The following is a 21,747-nucleotide window of genomic DNA, read 5'->3' as shown; positions in this document are numbered from 1 at the left end:
TTTAAAATGGGCGTGGCACCGCACACTTGTGATAAAATAAATTTCACAAATACTTTTAATCATAAATCAAAAATCCTTAAACCTATCGTAACAAAATTCGGCAGAGGTTGCCTTTACTATAAGGAATGCTTGGAAAAAAAAGTTACGAAATCGGTTAAGGACCACTCCTACTTTTATATAAAAGATTTTTAAAAGGGTCGGGGACGAATAAAATAAGCTGTATCTTTGCAAAAAAAGAGCTTTATATTAATGGTATTTCATTTCCCAAGTGGATTTATAACAATAGGAAAAACTTCCAATTTAAAAAAATGGGCGTGGCACCGCCCTTTTATGACTAAGCAATTTTCTATGTTTCGGGAGCCATGACTCGAAAATAAATTAACGGATCGTAATAAAATTGGGTACACCAGTTTTCCCTATAGCAGGAAATATTTCTCGGAAAAATGGACGAGATCGGTTAAAGACCACGCCCACTTTTATGTAAAATATTTTTTACAGGGTCGTGGACGAAAATAATAAGCTATGTCTTAGCGAAAAAGAGCTTTGTATCAATAGAATTTTACTTTCTAAATTGAATTATAACATTAAATTGGAAAACACTAAAATTTTTGAAAATGGGTGTGGCACCGCCCCTTTTATGACTAAGCAATTTTCTATGTTTCGGGAGCCATAACTCGAAGAAAAATTAAAGGATCGTAATAAAATTAGGTACACAGATTTTCCCTATAGCAGAAAATATTTCTAGTAAAAATGGACGGGATCGGTTAAAGACCACGGCAACTTAGATATAAAACAAGTTTAAAAGGGTCGTAGACCAGAATAATAAAGCTATAACTTAGCAAAAAATAGTTTTGAAACAATAATACTTCACTTATCAAGTTTTATTGTAAGAGGAAATGGGAGACATGTTTCTTTTAAACGGGCTGTGCCACGTGTTATGTAGAAAAGTAATTTATCTGAAATGAAATGTACAATTGAAGTTCAAGTTGAGTATATAATGTTCTGTTACACCCGAACTTAGACACCTTTACTTGTTTATTGTCAAGTTTATATAGCGGAAATGATAGGAAGTTGTTCTCGTCGTGCTCGGAGTTGCTTGATAAAATAAATTCGCTGATCAAGCATCAACATGGGGCTAACAAGGTCAAAGGCCTATCGAATTGGCGCCCGGAGAGCTAATTGGAAAATCGATTTCCCAGAACCAAATCAAAATCACGATTATTATATGTCATAAATGCCAAGTTGGGAGTTTCTTTTATTAAAAAAAATATTTTGTACCAATTACAAACTTATATATAACTTAACAACTATCGTAAAACATAGTTTTAAAAGTATTATTAATAATAGCTATAATGAAGTTTTAATAATATGTAACCATATTAATATAAAAGTAGTAAGAAGTAAAATATGCTAACTGATACTTTTAATAACTAAATAACTTAAATACATTTTAAATTAAGAAAGGAAAAAAGAAGCAAAATTAACTATATTAAATAACTAAAATAGTACAATTAAATATAAATTTACTTTTTCTATGAAATAAGCAACGCATTTTTTTTACGAAAAATAACTAATAAGCATAAATAAAATATGTATATAAGAACGCCCGTATGATGATGTTTGTAAATGATAATCGTTGTATCGAATATTTAGAAAAAATGTAATATTTAATGTAAATTTGTACACTTGAATGTATGCTAAAATTCATTAACAATCCTAAATTAAATTATTATTCCATAAAAACTCAATGAAACCGAAAAGGCATATAACATTAAATCGAACGTCTTATAGCTCAGACAGACGAGCCGTTAACACGGATTAGCTAGCTAATTAAACAGCTTGATGCATAGTTATTCAGAAGGGGTGCTATGCATCAATTCTACAATCGGTAATGTTGGGTAAGAACAGACCAGAGAAGGCACCTGAGAACTCAGCCGTATGAAGCAAAAAAACACAAGCAGGTCCTCACAGAACTCCACAAACAGGCGTCGGACCTTTATGCCAGGAATTGCCCGGTGAATACAGTACTCAAAGAACAGTACCCAAAACTTGCGGAAGAGGAACGCACTCTCCCCAGGGAAACGCGAGTCACTCTAGTTCAACTTCGATCTGGATACTGTAACCAGAATCAACCCCGACATACTAAATATATGCCCTGTTTGCAATGTGTCCCCATATGACACCAACCATCTCTTTAATTGTAATGTGGAACCAACGCCTCAAACACCCCACATTATGGTCCACCCCTGTTGAAACAGCAAGTTTCCTTGGACCCCCGTTAGAGGATATTGATGACAATTTGTGATCGGTCGCACCTATTGGATGGGCCTAGCACTGCTACAAGACCAACAACAACAGACCAGAGAAGTCTTTCCCAGCGGGTTAGGGGGGCTTAGAATATACCGTGGCAAGTATTCCGTAAGAGGCGACTAAAATACGAAATTGATTCAAGGGGTTGTGTAGCGCAACCCTTTATAGGTGTTGCCAGCGTCAACCTCACCTACCCGTGGTGAATCCTGTTACTTCAACAGCCGAGGCTTTGGCGACCACATGTTCCTCATGGATCTAGGGTGTGGGAGGGCGGTAAGGCCGTGAAGGTTTCATGTTGTCATACTAAATCGTTCCCCAGATCTGCATCCGCAAAGGACCAGCAACATCTATAGCACTCCCCAGGGCCTTCGGGGAGTATCGTTATCGCTACAACAACATTCGTTTTCTAATCGTTCTCCAACATAAATGTTTGTTGGGTTTAATGCTCATGACCCTGTTGCTGTTGTTGTAGCAGTGAAACGGGGTTACACTGAAATGACAGTCATTGGTCGGGAAAAATTCAGAGCCGCTCCGGTACATAGAACCGACTGTCTTGGGAAGCGCCTCATGACCCTACTTCATTTCAGTTATAATATCTTGTGTTCTAGTGCAGCTGGGTATAGAAATAAAATAAAATGACGAGATAAAACTAAGCTTATAAAAAATAAAATTAAAAATCCAATCAGTAGCACGGAAGTTTTAAATGGTAATAATAATGTGAAGACACAAACTGGGAAGACAGTAACTTTTAACAGCGTGTAACAACAAAAGTAGCACTTCACTAACATTTATGATTGCTTATAATTGTAAGTGTATTGGCAATACGAAGTAGTAATGAGTAAAGTAGGCTTGGTTTAATTTTATAAAAGCTGAATTTCATAAATTACAGTTTTCATCTAAAAGTTGCATAAATTTGGTTTTTTCTTTTAAATAGCTTCAAAAATGAGTTTAAAATTTCTCGTACATTGTAATAATTAAAAACAACAATTAACACCATTTTCATACATCGCATACTAACTACAAAAGAGTCACAACTTGAAAAATGTAAATGTTGAGGAGAGAAGGAAAACGGGTTATGTGAAAACGTCTGTAATGTTATACTGAAATCCAGTTTTACAAAGAAGGATACCTTCATTATAAAATTAATTGACGAAATTTTGCTGTAATTATTTGTTTACGGACAAAATATATAGTAATTTTGAATTATGACTATTTATGACAATTATTTCATCAAAAAAGGCACATTTTACAATAATACACACAAATTTACTTACTCTTTACGTATAAAAAGACACAATTTTAATTAATCAGTCAATATTCTTATTCATTTGAAATTAATTAATACACAACAACGTTAAAACTTTTTTGCAACAAGATAGTCAGAATTTAAAATAATACGCTTTATGCGTAAAAAAACTGATCACTTGTTCTTAAGCATATTGACACACCTAAAAATAGTACTCATTACTTGATACAGCGCAAGCGATGCAATCAACACCAAAACTGGTATAAGGGTAAATTTCCAGTTGAAGAAGAAAATAATGACAACGAAATTTAAGGGGCAGCAGAGAGCACACATCTCTGAATTGGTTTATGGAAAAAAACAGATTTTGAAAAATTTTAAGTTAGGACTCTTTTGTATTTAGTGTGCGATATGTATATCTTAGCTGCTCCAAACATTGTGTAAGATTTTGATAAAACTAAAGAAAAAAATCCTAAAAATTGCATTAACAGTTAAAATTTTGTAGCAGAACAATTATGGCATTTTTTTCAAATGGATCATCGAACATGGCATTTTTGCTAAAAAAAAAAAAAACGTACACTTTAGTTTTGGTAAAAAAGACCACGGTTACACATGCACTTATGTAAAACAAAACCACAATAGTTAGTCAATGCATTCACATATGTTCCATTCCTAGGACCTAGATTGTTAACTGCCCAATTTTCTCGTTTCTCTTTTATTTCGTGCTTCCATTTAGAGACGACACCCTAGAGATAGTTTCAGGACTAAGAAAAAAACGCAATCTCGAAAATTTGTTCGTAATTACCGATTAGGAGTTGAGTTCTAAATGAAAATAATTTAAATTTTTGTTGTTATATCGGCCTACTGATTTGTAAGATCGCGGGTTCGAATCGAGCTCAAGGCCTAACAATAATTATTTTATCATTATTATTGTTATGATAAATTTTTTCTTAATTGAAAAAATTATTAAATTAGAATAGAAGAAAGAAAAAATTTAGACAACTGCCAAAGCTCGTTGTATAGATCCATTTCGGGAACTGCTAAATTCCTTCATCGGCAACGTTTAGGCGCCGCCGCTATAACCATTCAGCCATCACAGCGGTTTTTTGTTTGTCTTCATTAATCCTACTTCTATTCTGGTTCTTGCCAATTGATATTCACAACACTGCGACATCTGTTGAATGTGAAAATTGGACTTGTTTGATGGCAATGCTGCCATAGCGTCATATTTTATTGACACTTTTTCCCCGTGCTCTGGGATGTATTAACAATTTTTGTTGTTATATCATATATAACAATAATAATGATAAAATAATTATTGTTAGGCCTCTAGCTTGATTCGGACCCGTGAAAATAATTTCGTTATATGTAAACCATGTCTTAGGAAATGTGTGTTTTCTAGAAGAAAAACCATTTCAACCTTAACACCTTGAAAGGCCACCATTCCTACTTTTATTAAGGCTTTACTTCGTATTTTTACTTGTCCGACAAAAATCTTGAAACGATAATGGTGGCGGGTCATAGTGTTAGTATGAAATTTGAATATTTTTATAAGGAACAATAACTCCTTGGGTATCAAATCTGTATTTGTTCCAGATTATGCATATCGGGTTCAAATACCACATTAAGCAGGGACAGAAAATAATAATAATTTTTTTTTCGGAGTCGAAAAAGTCCTCGTCAAAAAATTGTCCTAGGTGAAAATGTTTGAGTTCCCAGGTATCCCTAAGCAATATCATGTCGAATCATGCATCCTTTTTATTTTTCGAACTTTTTCCATAAAAGTCCACAAAGTTCCAAATTTAACTAGTTCTATCGGACTCAGGTAATAAAAATCCGAAAATAATTTCTATCTTGATCCAAATATATTAAAAGTCGAAAATTAATAGTTTTGCAAGGAATTATATTATAAAAGGAATAACAGTTTCCACCCCTGACATTAAGTACGAATAAGAAAGTATTCAGCAGTCCTGGACCAAGGGAACATTTAACGAAAATGATCTGTATGAAGATCCATTTTTAACAATACCATCATTACTCTGCCGCTAAAAAAAGGCCGACATTGTTTATAATCTAATTAGTTCATACATTTCTTTTATTACTAGAACTTTGATACACAAGTGTGCGATTAATGAAAAATTTGCAGTAAAATCCATGCAAATTGAAAGTGGTCGATTAAAAGCAGTGTTCCACTAAACCCAAAGTGTATATTAATTAATTTTATTTAAATAAGTGGAAACTATGTTTCAAATGTAACAATTTGCCAGTGTATATAGATATATTCAATTTTGGAATTAATACTTATTATACGATATTGCTTCCATTTTGTACAGTCCCTCAATTCAAATTATAACCAATAAATGCTGAGTGAAATATTATCCTCTCTAAGCTGTCGCCTTACAAAACAAAACCCGCTATCTCAGCTATGGGCTGAAGAACGCATCTAAATATATATCGAAAATTATTTCCAGAGTCAACTGCGAAAATACTGTACACCTGCTAGCAAAAACTAGCAGCAAAATATAATTTAATTGCTTTTTTTCAATTATTAAAGAATAATGATGATTTGTTTAAAGACAATAATGTTAGCTCATTTTAAAAACGTTTACGAAAGAACTGTGGAATTAGGTTTTAGCATGAAGTTTTATAGTTTAAATAATTTTAGTCTAGCAAAGTATAAGTTTGAGCTCTCGAAATTTGTATTTCTGAAAACGCTTTCGGAAAAAAATTGTCAGAAATCATTGCGAAAGTAAAAGTTTCAACCCTGTACTTTTTCAGTTTAAATCACAGATGAATGTGGTACAAGCTTAGCTAAACCCGAAAAACTTTAGAGATAATTTGACGATTTTTGAATTTTTTCGAAAACGTTTTCAAAATTGGTTCTCAGAGATTTCATAATAAATTTCACTAACATTTTTTTTTTTAATTATCGAAAACAAAAACTAATTCATAATCAGCCCAATTCTAAATATTCCCTCGAAATTTTGTTCTCGTGGATTTTTTTATTCCCGCGGAAAAATTCCTCCAATTATTTTCTTCTAGGGAGAACAATAATTGGGGAATAGGAATTTCGAATTTTCAAAGTCAGCTGTTTTGTGAATTGAAATTTCGTAGCGCTTTTCTTTGTTGTTTAAAAAATTTAAAAGTTTAACTATTGTTGCGAATTTGTTTGAAATTAAGAAATAAAATAAAACAATGCACAGTATTGCATTTCATGTGGTATTCACTGAAATGAGTAATGAATTGGTGCCACAGCAACATCAACAGAGGAGCATAAAAGAAGACGGCGGGATAACACAAATCCGCCGGAGTTTCCTGCTTCCATTCAGCAAAGCAATTTTCTGGCGGTCAAGTCGAGTTGAATTCGTCTTTCTTCATATGCCAAAATCTATTTAAGCCTTCTTAAAAATCCTTGCGCAATTTCTGGATGGCTGCATCAAATATACCAAGATCTCTTCTATTGCTTATGATATCCTTTTCTACTTAAAATAAAGACTATTGTGGTTGTTGTTGTTGTTGTTGTATTAACAGTGAGAATATTGTGGTAGAATGTACATTCATATTTTAGCACAAATTTGTACAAATAAGTGTTCTTTCTTAAAAGAACCAATTTCCTTTAACTATTTTGATGCATTCCCTTTAATTTAACAAGTTAAAAAACTCCTATGAAATGGCAGAGAAATCTCCCTCTCCCTCACATTCATAATACCTACTTTTCTCCCATAACCGGTATCCGCTTTTTCGAACATTGTTCAGAATAGGAGAAGTGAAAAAACATACAAGGAATTTTTATTTAGAATACGAGGACTGGGAGAATACAAAAATTTTAGTTTAGAATTGGGCTGAATAGCATTTGCAAATCAGGTTTTTTTTTTTTAATTTTTTGACAGTTCCTCAGACCCCAGCTTGACTTGTTGTATGCCAAATTACTACTCGATAAGTAGTAGATGTGTATTATTTTGACATTTTCAATAAAGTGAGCCAGATTAGGTATGCAAATCTGTGGCTTCCCGGCATAACCGAAAAAGTCCCTCACAGCTGTTAAAAAAAAACAAGCCTTAAAATAGATCGTTCTTTATCAATTTTTCTGAGTTAGTGGTTTTACGAAACGCCTTCCTCCTAACAGATGACATAATTTCATTCGAGCTAAGAAATATTCTTCTCATTTAAAAAGAAGCATTACAAAATCAAAGCTTATTTGCAGATTGGTATAAAATATAAGTTTAAAGTTGCTACGAACCATTTCATTTAAATATTTTCCAAACAATGACTTCTCATTTTCTTAACAATTTCATTAACGATAACTTAAATAAATATGTATGTATGTATATAATAATAATTTCATTTAATAACAGTTACACTTCATTTCTTTTAAATTTAAAATAAAATAAAAAAGTCTATTTTACAAAAGTCCATTGAAAAGAAAAATATCATACAGAAAGTTCTTTGAGTTATTATATATAGATAAATGTATGCATGTATATTTTTAATAATTTAGCTTAGAGCCTATAATGCAGTAAATTGGAGTTAATTTCTTATAGCTTAATTATATTTATTACTACTCACATAACCGTTTAACTTGGCCTCTATCAATTGAGGCGAAGCAGGCGATTTTAGATAAGCCAGGTTTGTTCGAATTTACGCATACATATATATATTAATATTTATCTGGATTTATACGCTTACCTACTACAGATTTAGTATAAGTATGCGTTATAATAACTAAATAAATATATAGTATATGCACACTACAAAGCGTTTAATTTTGAACTAACGCTCGAAGTAGCAGTAGATAGTTTATCCCTAATTTTTTTTTTTTAATTTTTATTACTTACTTATATAATATTTATATAAGTATGTATGTATATATAGTTATTATATAGAATTGTATAAAATAAATAGTTTCGCACGTATATATATATATATATATATATATACATATGTACACACATGCATAGATCCCCGCACGCGCCTGCGCACACAAATACGATTCATTTAGTTGTTGTTGTGTTAACAGTGCTTCATTTAGTATAAACGCTTATCGAAGAGACCGGCAACCAGTTTTTTACAATAGAGTTGTTTAATATTTTTAATGATAACAAAATCTCAAATAAAGCAGGGACGGAAACTATTATTCCTTTTATAATATAATTCCTTGCAAAACTATTAATTTTGAACTTTTAATATATTTGGATCAAGATAAAAATTATTTTCCGATTTTTATTACTTGAGTCAGATGGAACTAGCTAAACTCGGACTTTTAAAAATAAAAGTCCGGAAATAAAAGTTAAATCCGGACTTTTTTTTAAGGCCAAAATAAAAGTCCGGCTTGATAACAAAGAAACGGCTTATCCGAATTAAATTTTTTTTTTATTTGGCCTTAAAAAATAAAAGTCTTTTTAACTTTTATTTCCGGACTTTTATTTTTAAAGTCCGAGTTTAACTAGTTCTATCGGACTCAAAAAATAAAAATACAGATTTTACTTTGATATGTGGACTATTATGGAAAAAGTTCGAAAAATAAAAATGATGCATGATTTGATTTGATACCTGAGAACTCAAACATTTTCACCTGGGACAATTTTTTGACCCGGACTTTTTCGACTCCGAAAAAAAAAAATTATTATTTTCCGTCCCTGAAATAAAGTAATATATTATTTAACATGAAACATATTAGCGCACATTTTTGGCTTCATAAAATAGTTCGAATTATCAGTGCAACTTAATTTACTCGCAAGCAAACTAAAAACACATTCTAATTGAATATATTTTTACATCGTACAAAAATTTTCGCAATTAGATTCTGAAAATTGGTAATATAAAAGGCTGGGCGCCAAATAAAAAAATAAATATGCTACATAAAATTTTTTTGTTTCAAATTATATGTATATGAGTTCGAAAATAATTTTTTTTTTTATTTTCGAGTGTGAGTTCTTTTTTTGTATACTTATAAAATGCAAAATCAGAAAGCCAACTAGAAACTTTGACAGAATAGAGGAATTCGCTTTATCTTGCATACGGTGTACGGATTGCACGTAAAGTTGAGTCACAACAACAAAATACACGCAAGAACTTATATGCAATCCGTGCAAATTATAGTATTGTAACGAATCCTGGCGATTTTTGATAATTATGCACCTTCTGCTAATGTTCGAATCGCTGAATTGTTATTTATTCACTCCAATATTCGGTACTGCAAAATGGTCCTTATTTATACCACTTTGGGAGTACTACAATTATATCACGCACTTCACAAAAGCGCGTTTTAATCAAACTGATTAGTCATTTCTCAGCTTGCGCTGCTTTTATACTCTCGGTTTTCTCGTTCACACATTTCTCCTAAGATCTAGTAATTTCCCGAACAGTTGTATCTCATGCTTGGTTAGAAGCTATATACATGAAGGGAATTCAGAATTTTGTGCATTTGACGTTGGAAACGTTGCTATAGCAATTATAAGCTACGGATTCAGAGCAACTTTTTTCATTTTAAATTTTTTCTTTCCATTTTTTGTTTTGTTTTGACAGCTGATGATTTGCTATTCAATATTGAGATAATAAACTACGGTTTTTGATGTTGGGTTTTTGCCATGACGTAGCAAATGCATAGTCGTATAACTTTTTGGCGTTTTGTGTAAAAATACTACACCAGTTTGCAAATACAATGATGCTAGACCATTTGCACAAAATCCTGAACTCCCTTATGTATATTTGTAGTTTATGCTTTTCTACTATCCATATGCGTGTGTATGTGTGAGTAACTACTTCGGCTGATGATTACATGTGTGTGTGTGAGATATCTCTTCGTTGCCTTGTACATAAGTGTCGCTGCTTGCTGTGTTTTGTTGTTGCGATTATTTACTAACAGCATAGTGATGTCAACATTCGCCACAGCATGCACAAACCAGTGTGTCTTTTTGTTCATCGAACTGTAGGAAATGAAAATCAACCCTGCCTCAAAGGTATTCCTCTCATTCTGTGAGCGAAATTATTGAGCAATTGTTTTTATTTTTTATTTTTATTGCTTAGGCTTGCTTATTTTGTTGTAGGATATAAACTATCCGTGCAATCGGTGCATCTGGCAAGATAAAGCGAAACAACCTATTATGTTTTTGAAACCGGATAGATAGTTTAATTCCAATCAAACTATTTTTATATTCAGAAAATTACTCTAAGATAGAAATCACTTCATGGTTCAATTAATACATTCGTTTATATTAATCGACCTCATTGAGAAAAGTTAATGAAGTAATTTGAAACTACTGATTCTATAAAATTTAAAATTTTTTTTAACCAAAAATTTATACCTAAAATCTTCAGAAAAATGATTGCGAAAAGTATAAAAGGCATGTATTTATTTGGATCATTCAAGCTATTCGAATAATTCGAACTATTCGAATCTCATATCGAATCGATTCGCTTTGGGTAATTCAAATTTCGAATATTCGCACAACCCTAATTTAAAACTTTAACAGAGTAAGTGCATATACAAATCGTGTAACAGAAAAGGGCACAACTTTTCGATTCGAAAGTAAATTTGTTCAACTTGGATTTTTTTTTTGAAATTTTACAGTGTGTATAAATCCGTTAATATTAAGTTCCAACCTGATATAAAATAAACTTACATTTAAAAACAAATTTACTAAACTCCAATTTTTATTTGTGTATAGCACTATTTCCAATTATGAATTTTTATTTTCGAATACAGTAAATTGGCAAAATAAAATGCTTAATGCGGATTGGTTACATGAAGTTTGAAAAATTTACTTGAATTTGAATACACATATAGGTATGTTCCAATGTTGACAAAATAATTCACATATTGGATTTAACACATTCGAATTTAGTCTAAAACTCGTGTAGGTAATAGGGCTAGCGAATTGAAGAATTCGACTCGATCTCCATTCGTAAATCATTTCTTTCACATTTGAAATTATCTTTGAATTTGTATCGAAATAGGCTTCGAAGAGAAACAAGCTTCAATTTCGAAAGAAAAACTTTCAAGGTAGTTTCGGAATAAATACCCAACTATTTAGACCTTAAAAATGTGAATTCGATTACATTTCATAAAAACGTTTACATTTCTGCTTACTTGTTTTAATTCACAATTTTCGTAAAATTATTCGTTCAATGAGAACCGTTATTGTAAAAAACTTTGCTTGGACTCTACCACAAAAAGTTCACAGTTCGATTTTCGTGTTCACAAGTGTATATGTAACGAAATTTGAAACCTTACTTGGATAAAAAGAAATTTTTTTAGCCAGAACAATATTTTGCCATATATGCAGTTTTTAAAACTAAAATAAGGCAGATTGATGTTGCTCGGCGCATTTTTTTATAGTAAATGAGTTTATATTATTATTAATTCGCATATACTTAGAAGCAAACACGCAATAATTAAAATGCATGTACGTAGCACATATGCATCTACATATATATAAAAATATTTAGAACATACTATTTATACAGAATTTGAACTCTCGCTTTTAGTTATGGTTGATTGGTCTTCGTAACAGTGGCATCCATGCTAAATTGATCAATGTTTGCAAAATTGGCTACTTTCGATTTGGATAAATTTAATACAGAGAACGGAGTTCTGCCAGAGTAATGTGTATGATATTGTGACGAATATTAGCATCACTAAGCTGTTAGTAAAGAATCACACAACAACAAATACATGAAGCAGCCACTCTTATGTACATGTACACATTAAATCTAGCAAAACTTATGTAGAAGGCGACGAAGAGCTATCTCACACACACAGACGTGGTCATCAGCCGAAGTAGTTAGTCAAACACACACACACGCATCTGACTATAAACTACAAATATGCATGTACTCATATAACTAATTACCAAGCGTAGATAAAATAGTTCGAGAAGGTGAAACGCCTAGACCTTTGCAAACGAAGCAATGGAGAGTATAAAAGCAGCGCAAGCACGCTATTAGTTGTGAAGTGCTACTCCCAAAGTAATCTAAATAAAGCCCAGTTTGCAATACAGAATATTGGAGTGATTTATTCGACAGTTTTGCGATTCGAACGTTAGCAGAAGGTTTCAAATAAGCGGAATTTCCCTAAATTCGTTACAATATGTATATATAAGTTGTGCCAAACTCAACGTTTCCTTTTTTTTATACGTTTATATTTCGAATCTTGAAAACAAGGGGCCTTATTCTCGATTCGAAAGCTGTCAACAAATCACATAAATTTTTTGTTTTGAAATCTGAAAGAACCTTCTTTCGAATCGAGTAATAACACCGCGTTACACACATTCTCTCCTATGAACCAAATATACGTTTTCGGAAAGGGGAGAAAAAATAAAAACACACGTGTATTGGCGATTTTCATGTACGCGTCACAATTTTTTTGTTTATGTATAAAGTATAAAGCTCGTAGTGTCCGTCTGTCCGCCTGAGTGAAGGACTTTGGATCGATTTTTAGTACTTTTTCCGTGATCCAATCGAGCTGAATTTATCAGACTCGTGGAAATGTCTGTATCACGTCAAATTAAAAAAAAAATAGATATTTATGAATTCTCAGATTTTCCTGAATTTATAAAATTTTTTTATTTTTTTTCAGTTTTTTCGGTATAACTTGAAGGGACAAAATTGTTAAACTACTAAAGCGTTCCGAAAAAAAAAATGTTTTTCAACCCATCCTACTCCATATATTTGTAGTTTATCAATATTAACTTTCTAACACTAAACTGTTTATGACTTTTACAATACTTACAACTGGTATGACAGATGAAACATTGAATTGCACAATCAAGGATTGCATCATTTAAATTCGTTTAATTTATTGTTTGATACAACACACTGTGCCGTTTGTATCCGATCAGCTGACCGTTGCGCTACTAGGAGATGTATACTTTGACAATTGTTTTAAGTTCTGTTATGCGAAAACGTATTTCTATATATTTCATCTGAGAAAAAATGCAGTGCCCGCCCCGAAATAACTTTTGTTACGTTTGTTACGAAATAACGTTCCAAAGTCTTTCACACAGGCGGACATACGGACACTATGAGCTTTATACTTTATACATAAAACAAAAAACGCCGATACACGTGTACTTTTATTTTTCTCCCCTTTCCGAAAACGTATATTTGGTTCATAGGACAGAACTAAAGCTCGTTTTTGTAACGCAGTGTAATAAGTACTAATGCCCCAGATAATGATAGTTTCAATGTTTCAATGCATACAAAACTAAGTTTAAATTGAAGTTTCGGATACCTAAAATTTTATTGTAATTCAAGCGATAAGCTTTTGAATAAGAGCACTTTTTAACATGTATGTAAACATTTGTTAATGTGGGAGAGTCATGTACATTTTTATGGAAACATTTAATTTTTAGCTCTTTATTCCCTGCTAAACACGGTGTGGTTGAGATAAATATATTTTAAAAAGTAAATAAAAAAAATCTGAGGCGTGATATGAACTGTGACACTATGGAGTATCAAATACGTTTTCAACTAAGTGATGAACTGGAAATTGATTGAACTGGCCGGCCACCAATAAAGTGAGGTCTTTACTGACTGATTGTGTCCATAGTTAAATTTCGCAAATTTGTTTGGCATTTTTATAGGCAATGTCGGTCCTCAATACGAGTCTTTCAAATAATTATTTTTCTTAACGCCGCTACTCCTGAAAGTAGAGTGTGCGTATTTGCTCCTGGCAGAACTTTGTTACAATATGAAAGAAACGTTATAAACCAAATAATCCACAGCTTAGGATTACATCCATTGATTGATTTGACAGAAATAACACATTTTTTAGTTTTCCAGAGATACCATGCGCTCGTTTTGTGAACTTAGGTCTAATTTCCACTAACCTATTTATGTACATACATATATAATATTATGTTTGTATATCTCCATATACTTAGCTGCCATTATACATAGTAAATAGGCATGTTTGTTTATACATTTATTTGTAGGTAAGTACCTATTGCTTTTCAAGTTGTATGAAGGTACGCAGAATAATCAGTTTCGTTGTACAAGCGCTTTCGCTTTCTCCGCTTATCAATTGGCCTACATCTAAGCATATGCGCAAGCGCATGCTCCAACGCCATTGTGGGTGTGTAGTCTGCTTTCTCTTATTCTTAACACTTTGTTAGCTATTTAAGTTGATATGGATAAGCGCGGACATGTTGCATTTGTGGCAAAACTTGCGCTGGTTGTGGTTGGGAATGTTGTTGGTGTTGTGCATGAAATACGACCTGCTGTTGGTGATGATGTTGCTGAAGTTGAGGCTGCTGCGGATGTTGTTGTTGTTGTTGCTGCTGCTGCTGATGATGATGTTGTTGTATATTAAAATGGCCCGCCGCATGCATCATATGTAAGTAATTATCATCACCAATTGGCGCTTGCCTACTACCATATTTCAATTCACGCGCTATACCCGCTTTATAATTACGATGATCGCGATCAATGACAAAAGCAACTTTGCGTAATTGTTCGATAGTTGCCTGAAATTCAGCATATGATGCTGGTGCTTGTTGTTGCAATGCTAATGCTGTAGGACCAAGAGGGTTATGACCTTGCGGTAAATGATGAAATGCAATGGGATCAAGTGGCGCCGCCAATTGTGTCATATGCGACATAATTAATGTATGAATTCGTTGTAGATCAAGTGCAGGATCAAGTGAGGTGACAAGATCCATTTGAAAATAGTTGATAGCTTCAGCTGATACGGTACGACAACCAGGCGCATTTTCGTCCGAACGCGAACAACAACTATAAATGCCATTCACAAAGGCGGACGGGTGAAAGTATTGCAGGCGGATAGAGTTTGTAAGGCAAATTTTGTGTAACAAATCAATCCATTCACGTTCCTCAACACAATTTGTTGCTTGCACAATGAGAGAACGCTCTTTGCGTATGATCTAGAAGAGAAAAGCAAAAAGATAAAAGCATTTTAGTTAAGAAAGAAGTGAAAGTTTGGTGTGGGAGTGGACGCAAAAGAAAGGCAGTTTCTAAGCGGCGTCGTCCCTCGCCAGGATTTGGCAAACACTCCGAGTGTATTTCTGCCAAAAAAAGGCAAAGTACTTTGTCGGGAAAGTTACTTGTATGATCTTTCTCTAAAGGTTGGCGATATCACATAGAGACGATCCATAATTACGGGGCGCTGATTTGCTGATTTCCTTTCCGGGGGTGAGAATACAAAAAATCGTTAATTTCATTCATAAGACCACATAGGTTAGGTACGGTTGAACTGGCTGGTCCATGAGGACCTCACACACACTGATTGAGTCCATAATGTTACCAGAAGTTTGCTCATCGACCAAACTGAAAAACCCTATCAGAAATCAAATAACTCCATACTCATCGCAAATACTAGAAGCTTTCTACGACCTATGCTACTTGCTGCTAGGTCTGGTAGCTGTGCCATCCTTGGAGTCTTAGCCTTGCGAGCGCATGGCACGAGTACAAGACGTGCTCGATCGATTCCTCCTCCAACCCGCACTTCCAACATCTGCTATCACTGTAAAGGCCTAATTTAAAAGCGTATGGCGCCGAAAGGCAGTGTCCAGTCAGAATACACATCATAAGTATACAGTCAACCATAAAAGTGAAATATAAAGGTATCTTTATCCCGATTTTTTCAGGGATTGCTTACACCTCAACATTAAATCGGTACACACGTGTATAGCCTCATCTGCCATCTAAGCGGCCGTGCGCTAACCTTCCACCTCTGTCATGGCTCTAAGAGACCCATCAAAGCTCAGGTAGGGAACTAGACTAGGTAGTGTGTGCGTCGAATATTCGATGACGCTATACTAAGATCGTAAGGTCTGCGCTCAACCTGCTCCGAGGCTTAAGTGCAACCCCGTAGGCACTTTCCACTTATGATTGTAACGTCATGTGCGTACGCCGACGGGTCTCTCATCAAACCGAATGAGCAGTTGGTCGATGGCCAGCATTCACAGCAGAGGTGACAATATCCCATCCTGCGGCGTTCCCCTATTTTGTGGCCTGCAAATATGCATGCAACCGATCAATTTCGTTAGGGCTAAATGTACTTGTATGTAAGTCAATGTACCTGATCGCCTGTTTAGAGACATTGTTGAAAGCCTAGGCAATGTCTAAGAAGATTCCTAAGGAGTACTTCTTATAGTGTCAAGCCTACCGACTTCCCTTTGATGTACGCGTGTTTGGCGAACAGTTTTTCATCCATGTTGGACTTTATATATACATCTTACAGCCTTTCAAGCCTGTGCCAATACTATTAAAAGAAATCTTTCGAAATTCCAAAAAAAAAATTTACATAGGGTTGTTGCTGTTGGCGTAGCGATAACGACACTCCCCGAAGGGCGGAGGAGTATTATCGATGTTGATGGTCCTTTGCCGGATGCATATCCGGTACGTTCCGATAACAAGCACCATAAAGGTACTAGCCCGACCATCTCGGGAACGATTTAGTATGACCACATGAAACCTTTAAGGCCATACCGCTCTGTTGTTGTTGTTGTTGTAGCAGTGCTTCGCCCCACCTAACAGCTGCGACCGATCACAAATTGTCATCAATATCCTCTAATGGGAATCCAAGGAAACTTGCTGTTTCAACAGGGGTGGACCATGATGAAAGGGGTGCTAGAGGCGTTGGTTCCACATTACAGTTAAAGAGATACCGCCCTCCCACCCCCAAGATCTATGAGGAACTTGGGGTCGCCAGAGCCTCGGCTGTTAAAGAAACTGTATTCGCGACGGGTAGGTGAGGTTGGCAATTGGGTTGGAGAATTTATATATATTGTGCTGACAACCCCTTGAATCAATATGGTATTTTAGAGGCCTCCTACGACAGGCACAGCAGCCGCGGGTATATTTTACGCCGCCTAACCCGCTGTGGGTGGTTCGGGTGAAAGCTCATGATACGCCCTGTAGAATAAATCTGAAACCGATTAGTAAAATTCAATTTAATCAATGAAAGTTATTTTGTTTTAGGGAAAGTGTTACTAATTCACAAGTGAATATGCAGGCAAACAAAAAAAAATATGCAGGAATAATTAAATTTTATGTTCTCCGTTAAAAAACTTGAGTAAAACTGCTGGTATTGCAATACATTTTTTTATTTATTTACAAATTGCAGTGTAAACAAGATTGCACTATTAAATTTATTTCGTGTGAAACGCGATGATACTCCATTATGTTGCGATTTTGTTATTGCAACAAAGAACTATTAAAAATGAAAAAAGCTATGTATTCTTGGTATATATATGTAGATAGGTAGAATGCAGTGCACGGACTTTACCACTTTATTGGTAGATCTACCAACATTTTAGCCCATTTTCATTTTCTACCACTTCTACCACCAAAGCCTAAAAATCTACCAACATTTCAATATATTCGCATTGAAACCAAATACTGCGATCATTAGGTAAACGTGTTTAATTGCCGTGCACACCCAAATAACATTAACCAAACTAACCAATTTTGAAAAATTTGTGCAAAAATTCAAACAAATAAATGTAAGTAAATGATCATGATTTTCCTGCGCTATTTTCATCAGTTTTTTGTGAATAATTTTGAACGAAAATAAAAAAAGTTTTAAGTAAACGATAATTTGTAGCAATATTTTTGGTAAATTGGAAACTTGTTGTTGTAATTAGACGTTTCGGTAAATTTTCGTCAGTATTTCACGCTCGAAATACAGGAAAAAAGCAAGTATCATATAGGCATAAGCTATGTATATACAAATTTACATGTATTTTCTTGTTTTATTTATATGTTTTTCATATATATCGCACACTAACTACAAAAGAGTCACAACTTGAAAAAATGTAAATGTTCAGGAGAGAAGAAAAACGGTTTATGTGAAAACGTCTGTAATGTTATATTGAAATCCAGTTTTACAAAGAAGGATACCTTCATTATAAAATGAATTGACGAAATTTTGTTGTAATTATTTGTTTACGGACAAAATATATAGCAATTTTGAATTATGACTATTTCTAAGAAAACTTACTACTCGTACATTCACAATTATTTCATCAAAAAAGGCATATTTCACAATAATACAAGCAACTTTACTCACTATTTACGTATAAAAAGACACAATTTTAATTAATACACAACAAAGTTAAAAGTTTTTTGCAACAAGATAGTCAGAATTTAAAATAATACACTTTATGCGTAAAAAACTGTTCACTTGTTCTTAAGCACATTGACACAACTAAAAATAGTACTCTTTAGTTGATAGAGCGCAAGCGATGCAATCAACACCAAAACTGGCATAATGGTAATTTTCCAGTTAAAGAAGAAAATAATGACAACGAAATTAAAGTTAAAAAGTTAGAGATGTGCCCAGTAAAAAAGCTTTAGGGACTCCTCGCTACTCATCGACCAGTCCCCACCATCATCTAGCAGATACCCCAGAGGAGCGGGATTCCTAGAGAGTATTTTTCTAAGCCTCGCGGATTCATTGCAGCATTCTACGTTTTCGCACAAGCTTCGCCACGTCTTGCAGGGTAGCAAGATCTTTCTGGTCGAAAGTGGATGGCAGGAGGTCTGCTGAAATAATTGGGTTCACTAAGGCTCACCTATCAATGGTCATTGGGGTTTTGACAGGGCACTGTCCCATGGGTATCCATGCGGTACGTCTCAATATACTGGAAACTCCATCCTGCTGCAGCTGTATGGAGGATGATGAGGTGGAATCACCAAATCACTTTATGCTTGATTGGCCAGCTTTTGCCAGAACTAGGCGAAAGTACTTCGGTCGCGACTCACTTGGATCTCCCGAGGATTTATCCAAAGTTGAGATCGGTATCATTCGGAGCTTTATCGTTGCTACCCAACGATTCTCTAAGTAGCTAGATCTAAGTCACCGTTATTTTTGGTGTATGTGGTATCACAACGGACATTCGTGTGGTCCAAGTGAGTTATCCTGATCAGGGCAGCTACCACCTAACCTATCCTAGAGATGTGTACCATGAATTGGTTTATGGAAAAACCCGATTTTGAAAAATTTTAAGTTGTGACTCTTTTGTAGTTAGTGTGTGATATAATACTTCTATATCAATACCTTCCTATCTTCCTCAAGTCCAAATTTTCTGTCGATCATTATTTGCCGAAACTGTGCAAATATATGTTCTGCGCATGCGCGGGCTTTGTTAGTGTTAGTGAATTGTAGTAGCGTGTGTAAAAAAAGTATTAAAGGGATCACAACGGGCCACTATCCCCTTTACCCAAATTCTGCATACTAATTGTTATAAAATTTCAGTTTAGTCGATTAAACAATGAAAAGGCCAACAAATATAATAAAAGGCTTATTGTATTTATTATTTAAACATACAAAGTATACATACAAAGTATATTATTTACATAAATAGAAAAAAAACAAGGTGAAGAATTCATATTTTTGAAATGAAAAAAATTCGATTATACATGTATAAAAATATACTTATACATACATCCCAACAAGCATTTCTTTAAACGTTTTCAAAAATAATTTAAAGTGAATTAGCTTGAACAAACGAGTTTTCAAAATTTTCTTTATTTTGACTTTTTTAATGAAGTAAATTTTTGATGAAGTAAACAAAATATGAGTATTGGCTGGCTGCTATTGGTGTTGAAGTAATATCAAGTTTGTAAATTTTTTTCGTGAGAAATACGTAATAGTCAGTTGGCATTATTTGCTTTTTTTGTCGCTTTTTGATCACTAAGGGCTTATTTACATACGTATATCTGCGCACTCAGCACAAATCGGTAATGCTATTCTGCAGAGTTCTTAAAACAATAAAAATTGTATAATACTAATGGAAAAAAAGCTTACTTTTTCATTTGGAGAACGAAATAGCCTAATGTACAATATTGATAGAAGCAAGACGGCTTGTTGAAATATACATATATTTAAGCCCCTTTTTTTACAAAAAATTAACGACAGCCTTGAGATTTTGTCTCCTTCTCTCGTTGTATATCTGTACTGTAATGTTTGACAGGCTGCACACTTCAGTAGTAGTGATATAGAAGTATTACATATATGATGTTTTTTTAAGTGTTATTTCCGTGAAATGTGCTTTATTTGTGTTTACAATTACATTATGAATTGTTTTGTACAAATACAAACTGTAGCTTTTGTTTTCTTGGAAAACAGATCTACCAACTTCTACCACTATTTTAATTTTTCGTCTACCAACATTCTCTTTTTAAAAGTCCGTGCACTGGTAATATGTTATTATTTTTACATACACACATACACACTTAGCTACTATGCGATCCCACCACACAATATGCACCCTACCGTTTTCTTTGATCAAAAACGCTTACTACAATATGCGAACTGAAATTTGGATATTCCGTGGCAAGAATCATTTTGGTTCAATTACAATTTGAGTTGTATTTCACTAAGTAGTGTTCTTCGGATACTATCTTGTACTCTATTTAAACGGATCGAGGAAGCCATAACTCGAAGAAAAATTAACGGATCGTAATAAAATTTTATACACAAATTTTCCCTATAGCAGGAAATATTTCTAGAAAAAATGGACGAGATCGGTTAAAGACCACGTCCACTTTTATATAAAAGATTTTTAAAAGGGTCGTAGACGAAAATAATAAGCTATATTTTAGCAAAGAAGAGCTTTGTATTAATAGGATTTTACTTTCTAACTTGAATTATAACATTAAATTGGAAAACACTAAAATTTTTGAAAATAGGTGTGGCACCGCCCCTTTTATGACTAAGCAATTTCCTATGTTTCGGGAGCCATAACTCGAAGAAAAATTAACATATCGTAATGAATATGTGTACACATATTTTCCTTATAGCAGAAAATATTTCTAGTAAAAATGGATGGGATCGGTTAAAGACCACGGCAACTTAGATATAAAACAAGTTTAAAAAGGTCGTAGACTAGAATAATAAGCTACAACTTAGCAAAAAATAGTTTTGAATCAATGATATTTCGCTTATCAAGTTTTATTGTAAGAGTAAATGGGGAAACAACTTTTTTTAAAAGGGCGGTGCCACGTGTTATGTAGAAAAGTAATTTATCTGAAATGAAATGTACAATTGAAGCTCACGCTGAGTATATAATGTTCGGTTACACCCGAGCTTAGACACCTTTACTTGTTTAACCTAGGTCCCGGTGTTCGATGGGTTTTTTCAGTTTCGTCGTTAAACAAACTTCTGGTAACGCATGTACTCATCCAGTCTATGTGAGGTCCTCACGGACAGGCCAGTTCAACCTAACCTA

The 21,747-nt window shown here is 33.8% G+C and overlaps 1 protein-coding gene across 1 annotated transcript in view; it reads right to left on the bottom strand.

Moving 5' to 3' along the window:
* Positions 1–1,233: 1,233 nt before the first annotated feature.
* The window catches only part of RasGAP1 (Ras GTPase activating protein 1), a 105,999-nt gene continuing 85,485 nt past the window's right edge, over positions 1,234–21,747 (bottom strand). The window contains exon 6 of the mRNA XM_067788200.1: positions 1,234–15,435. Within this exon, the coding sequence (XP_067644301.1) occupies positions 14,668–15,435 (768 nt within the window). The 3' untranslated portion in view covers positions 1,234–14,667. The remainder of the gene's footprint in view (positions 15,436–21,747) is intronic.

This window comes from Eurosta solidaginis, chromosome 5, assembly GCF_040869045.1.
Source record: "Eurosta solidaginis isolate ZX-2024a chromosome 5, ASM4086904v1, whole genome shotgun sequence".
In the NCBI taxonomy this organism is placed as follows: Eukaryota; Metazoa; Arthropoda; class Insecta; order Diptera; family Tephritidae; genus Eurosta; species Eurosta solidaginis.
Note: the sequence above shows the minus strand (reverse complement) of the source record. Positions and strands in the feature narration are given on the sequence as shown.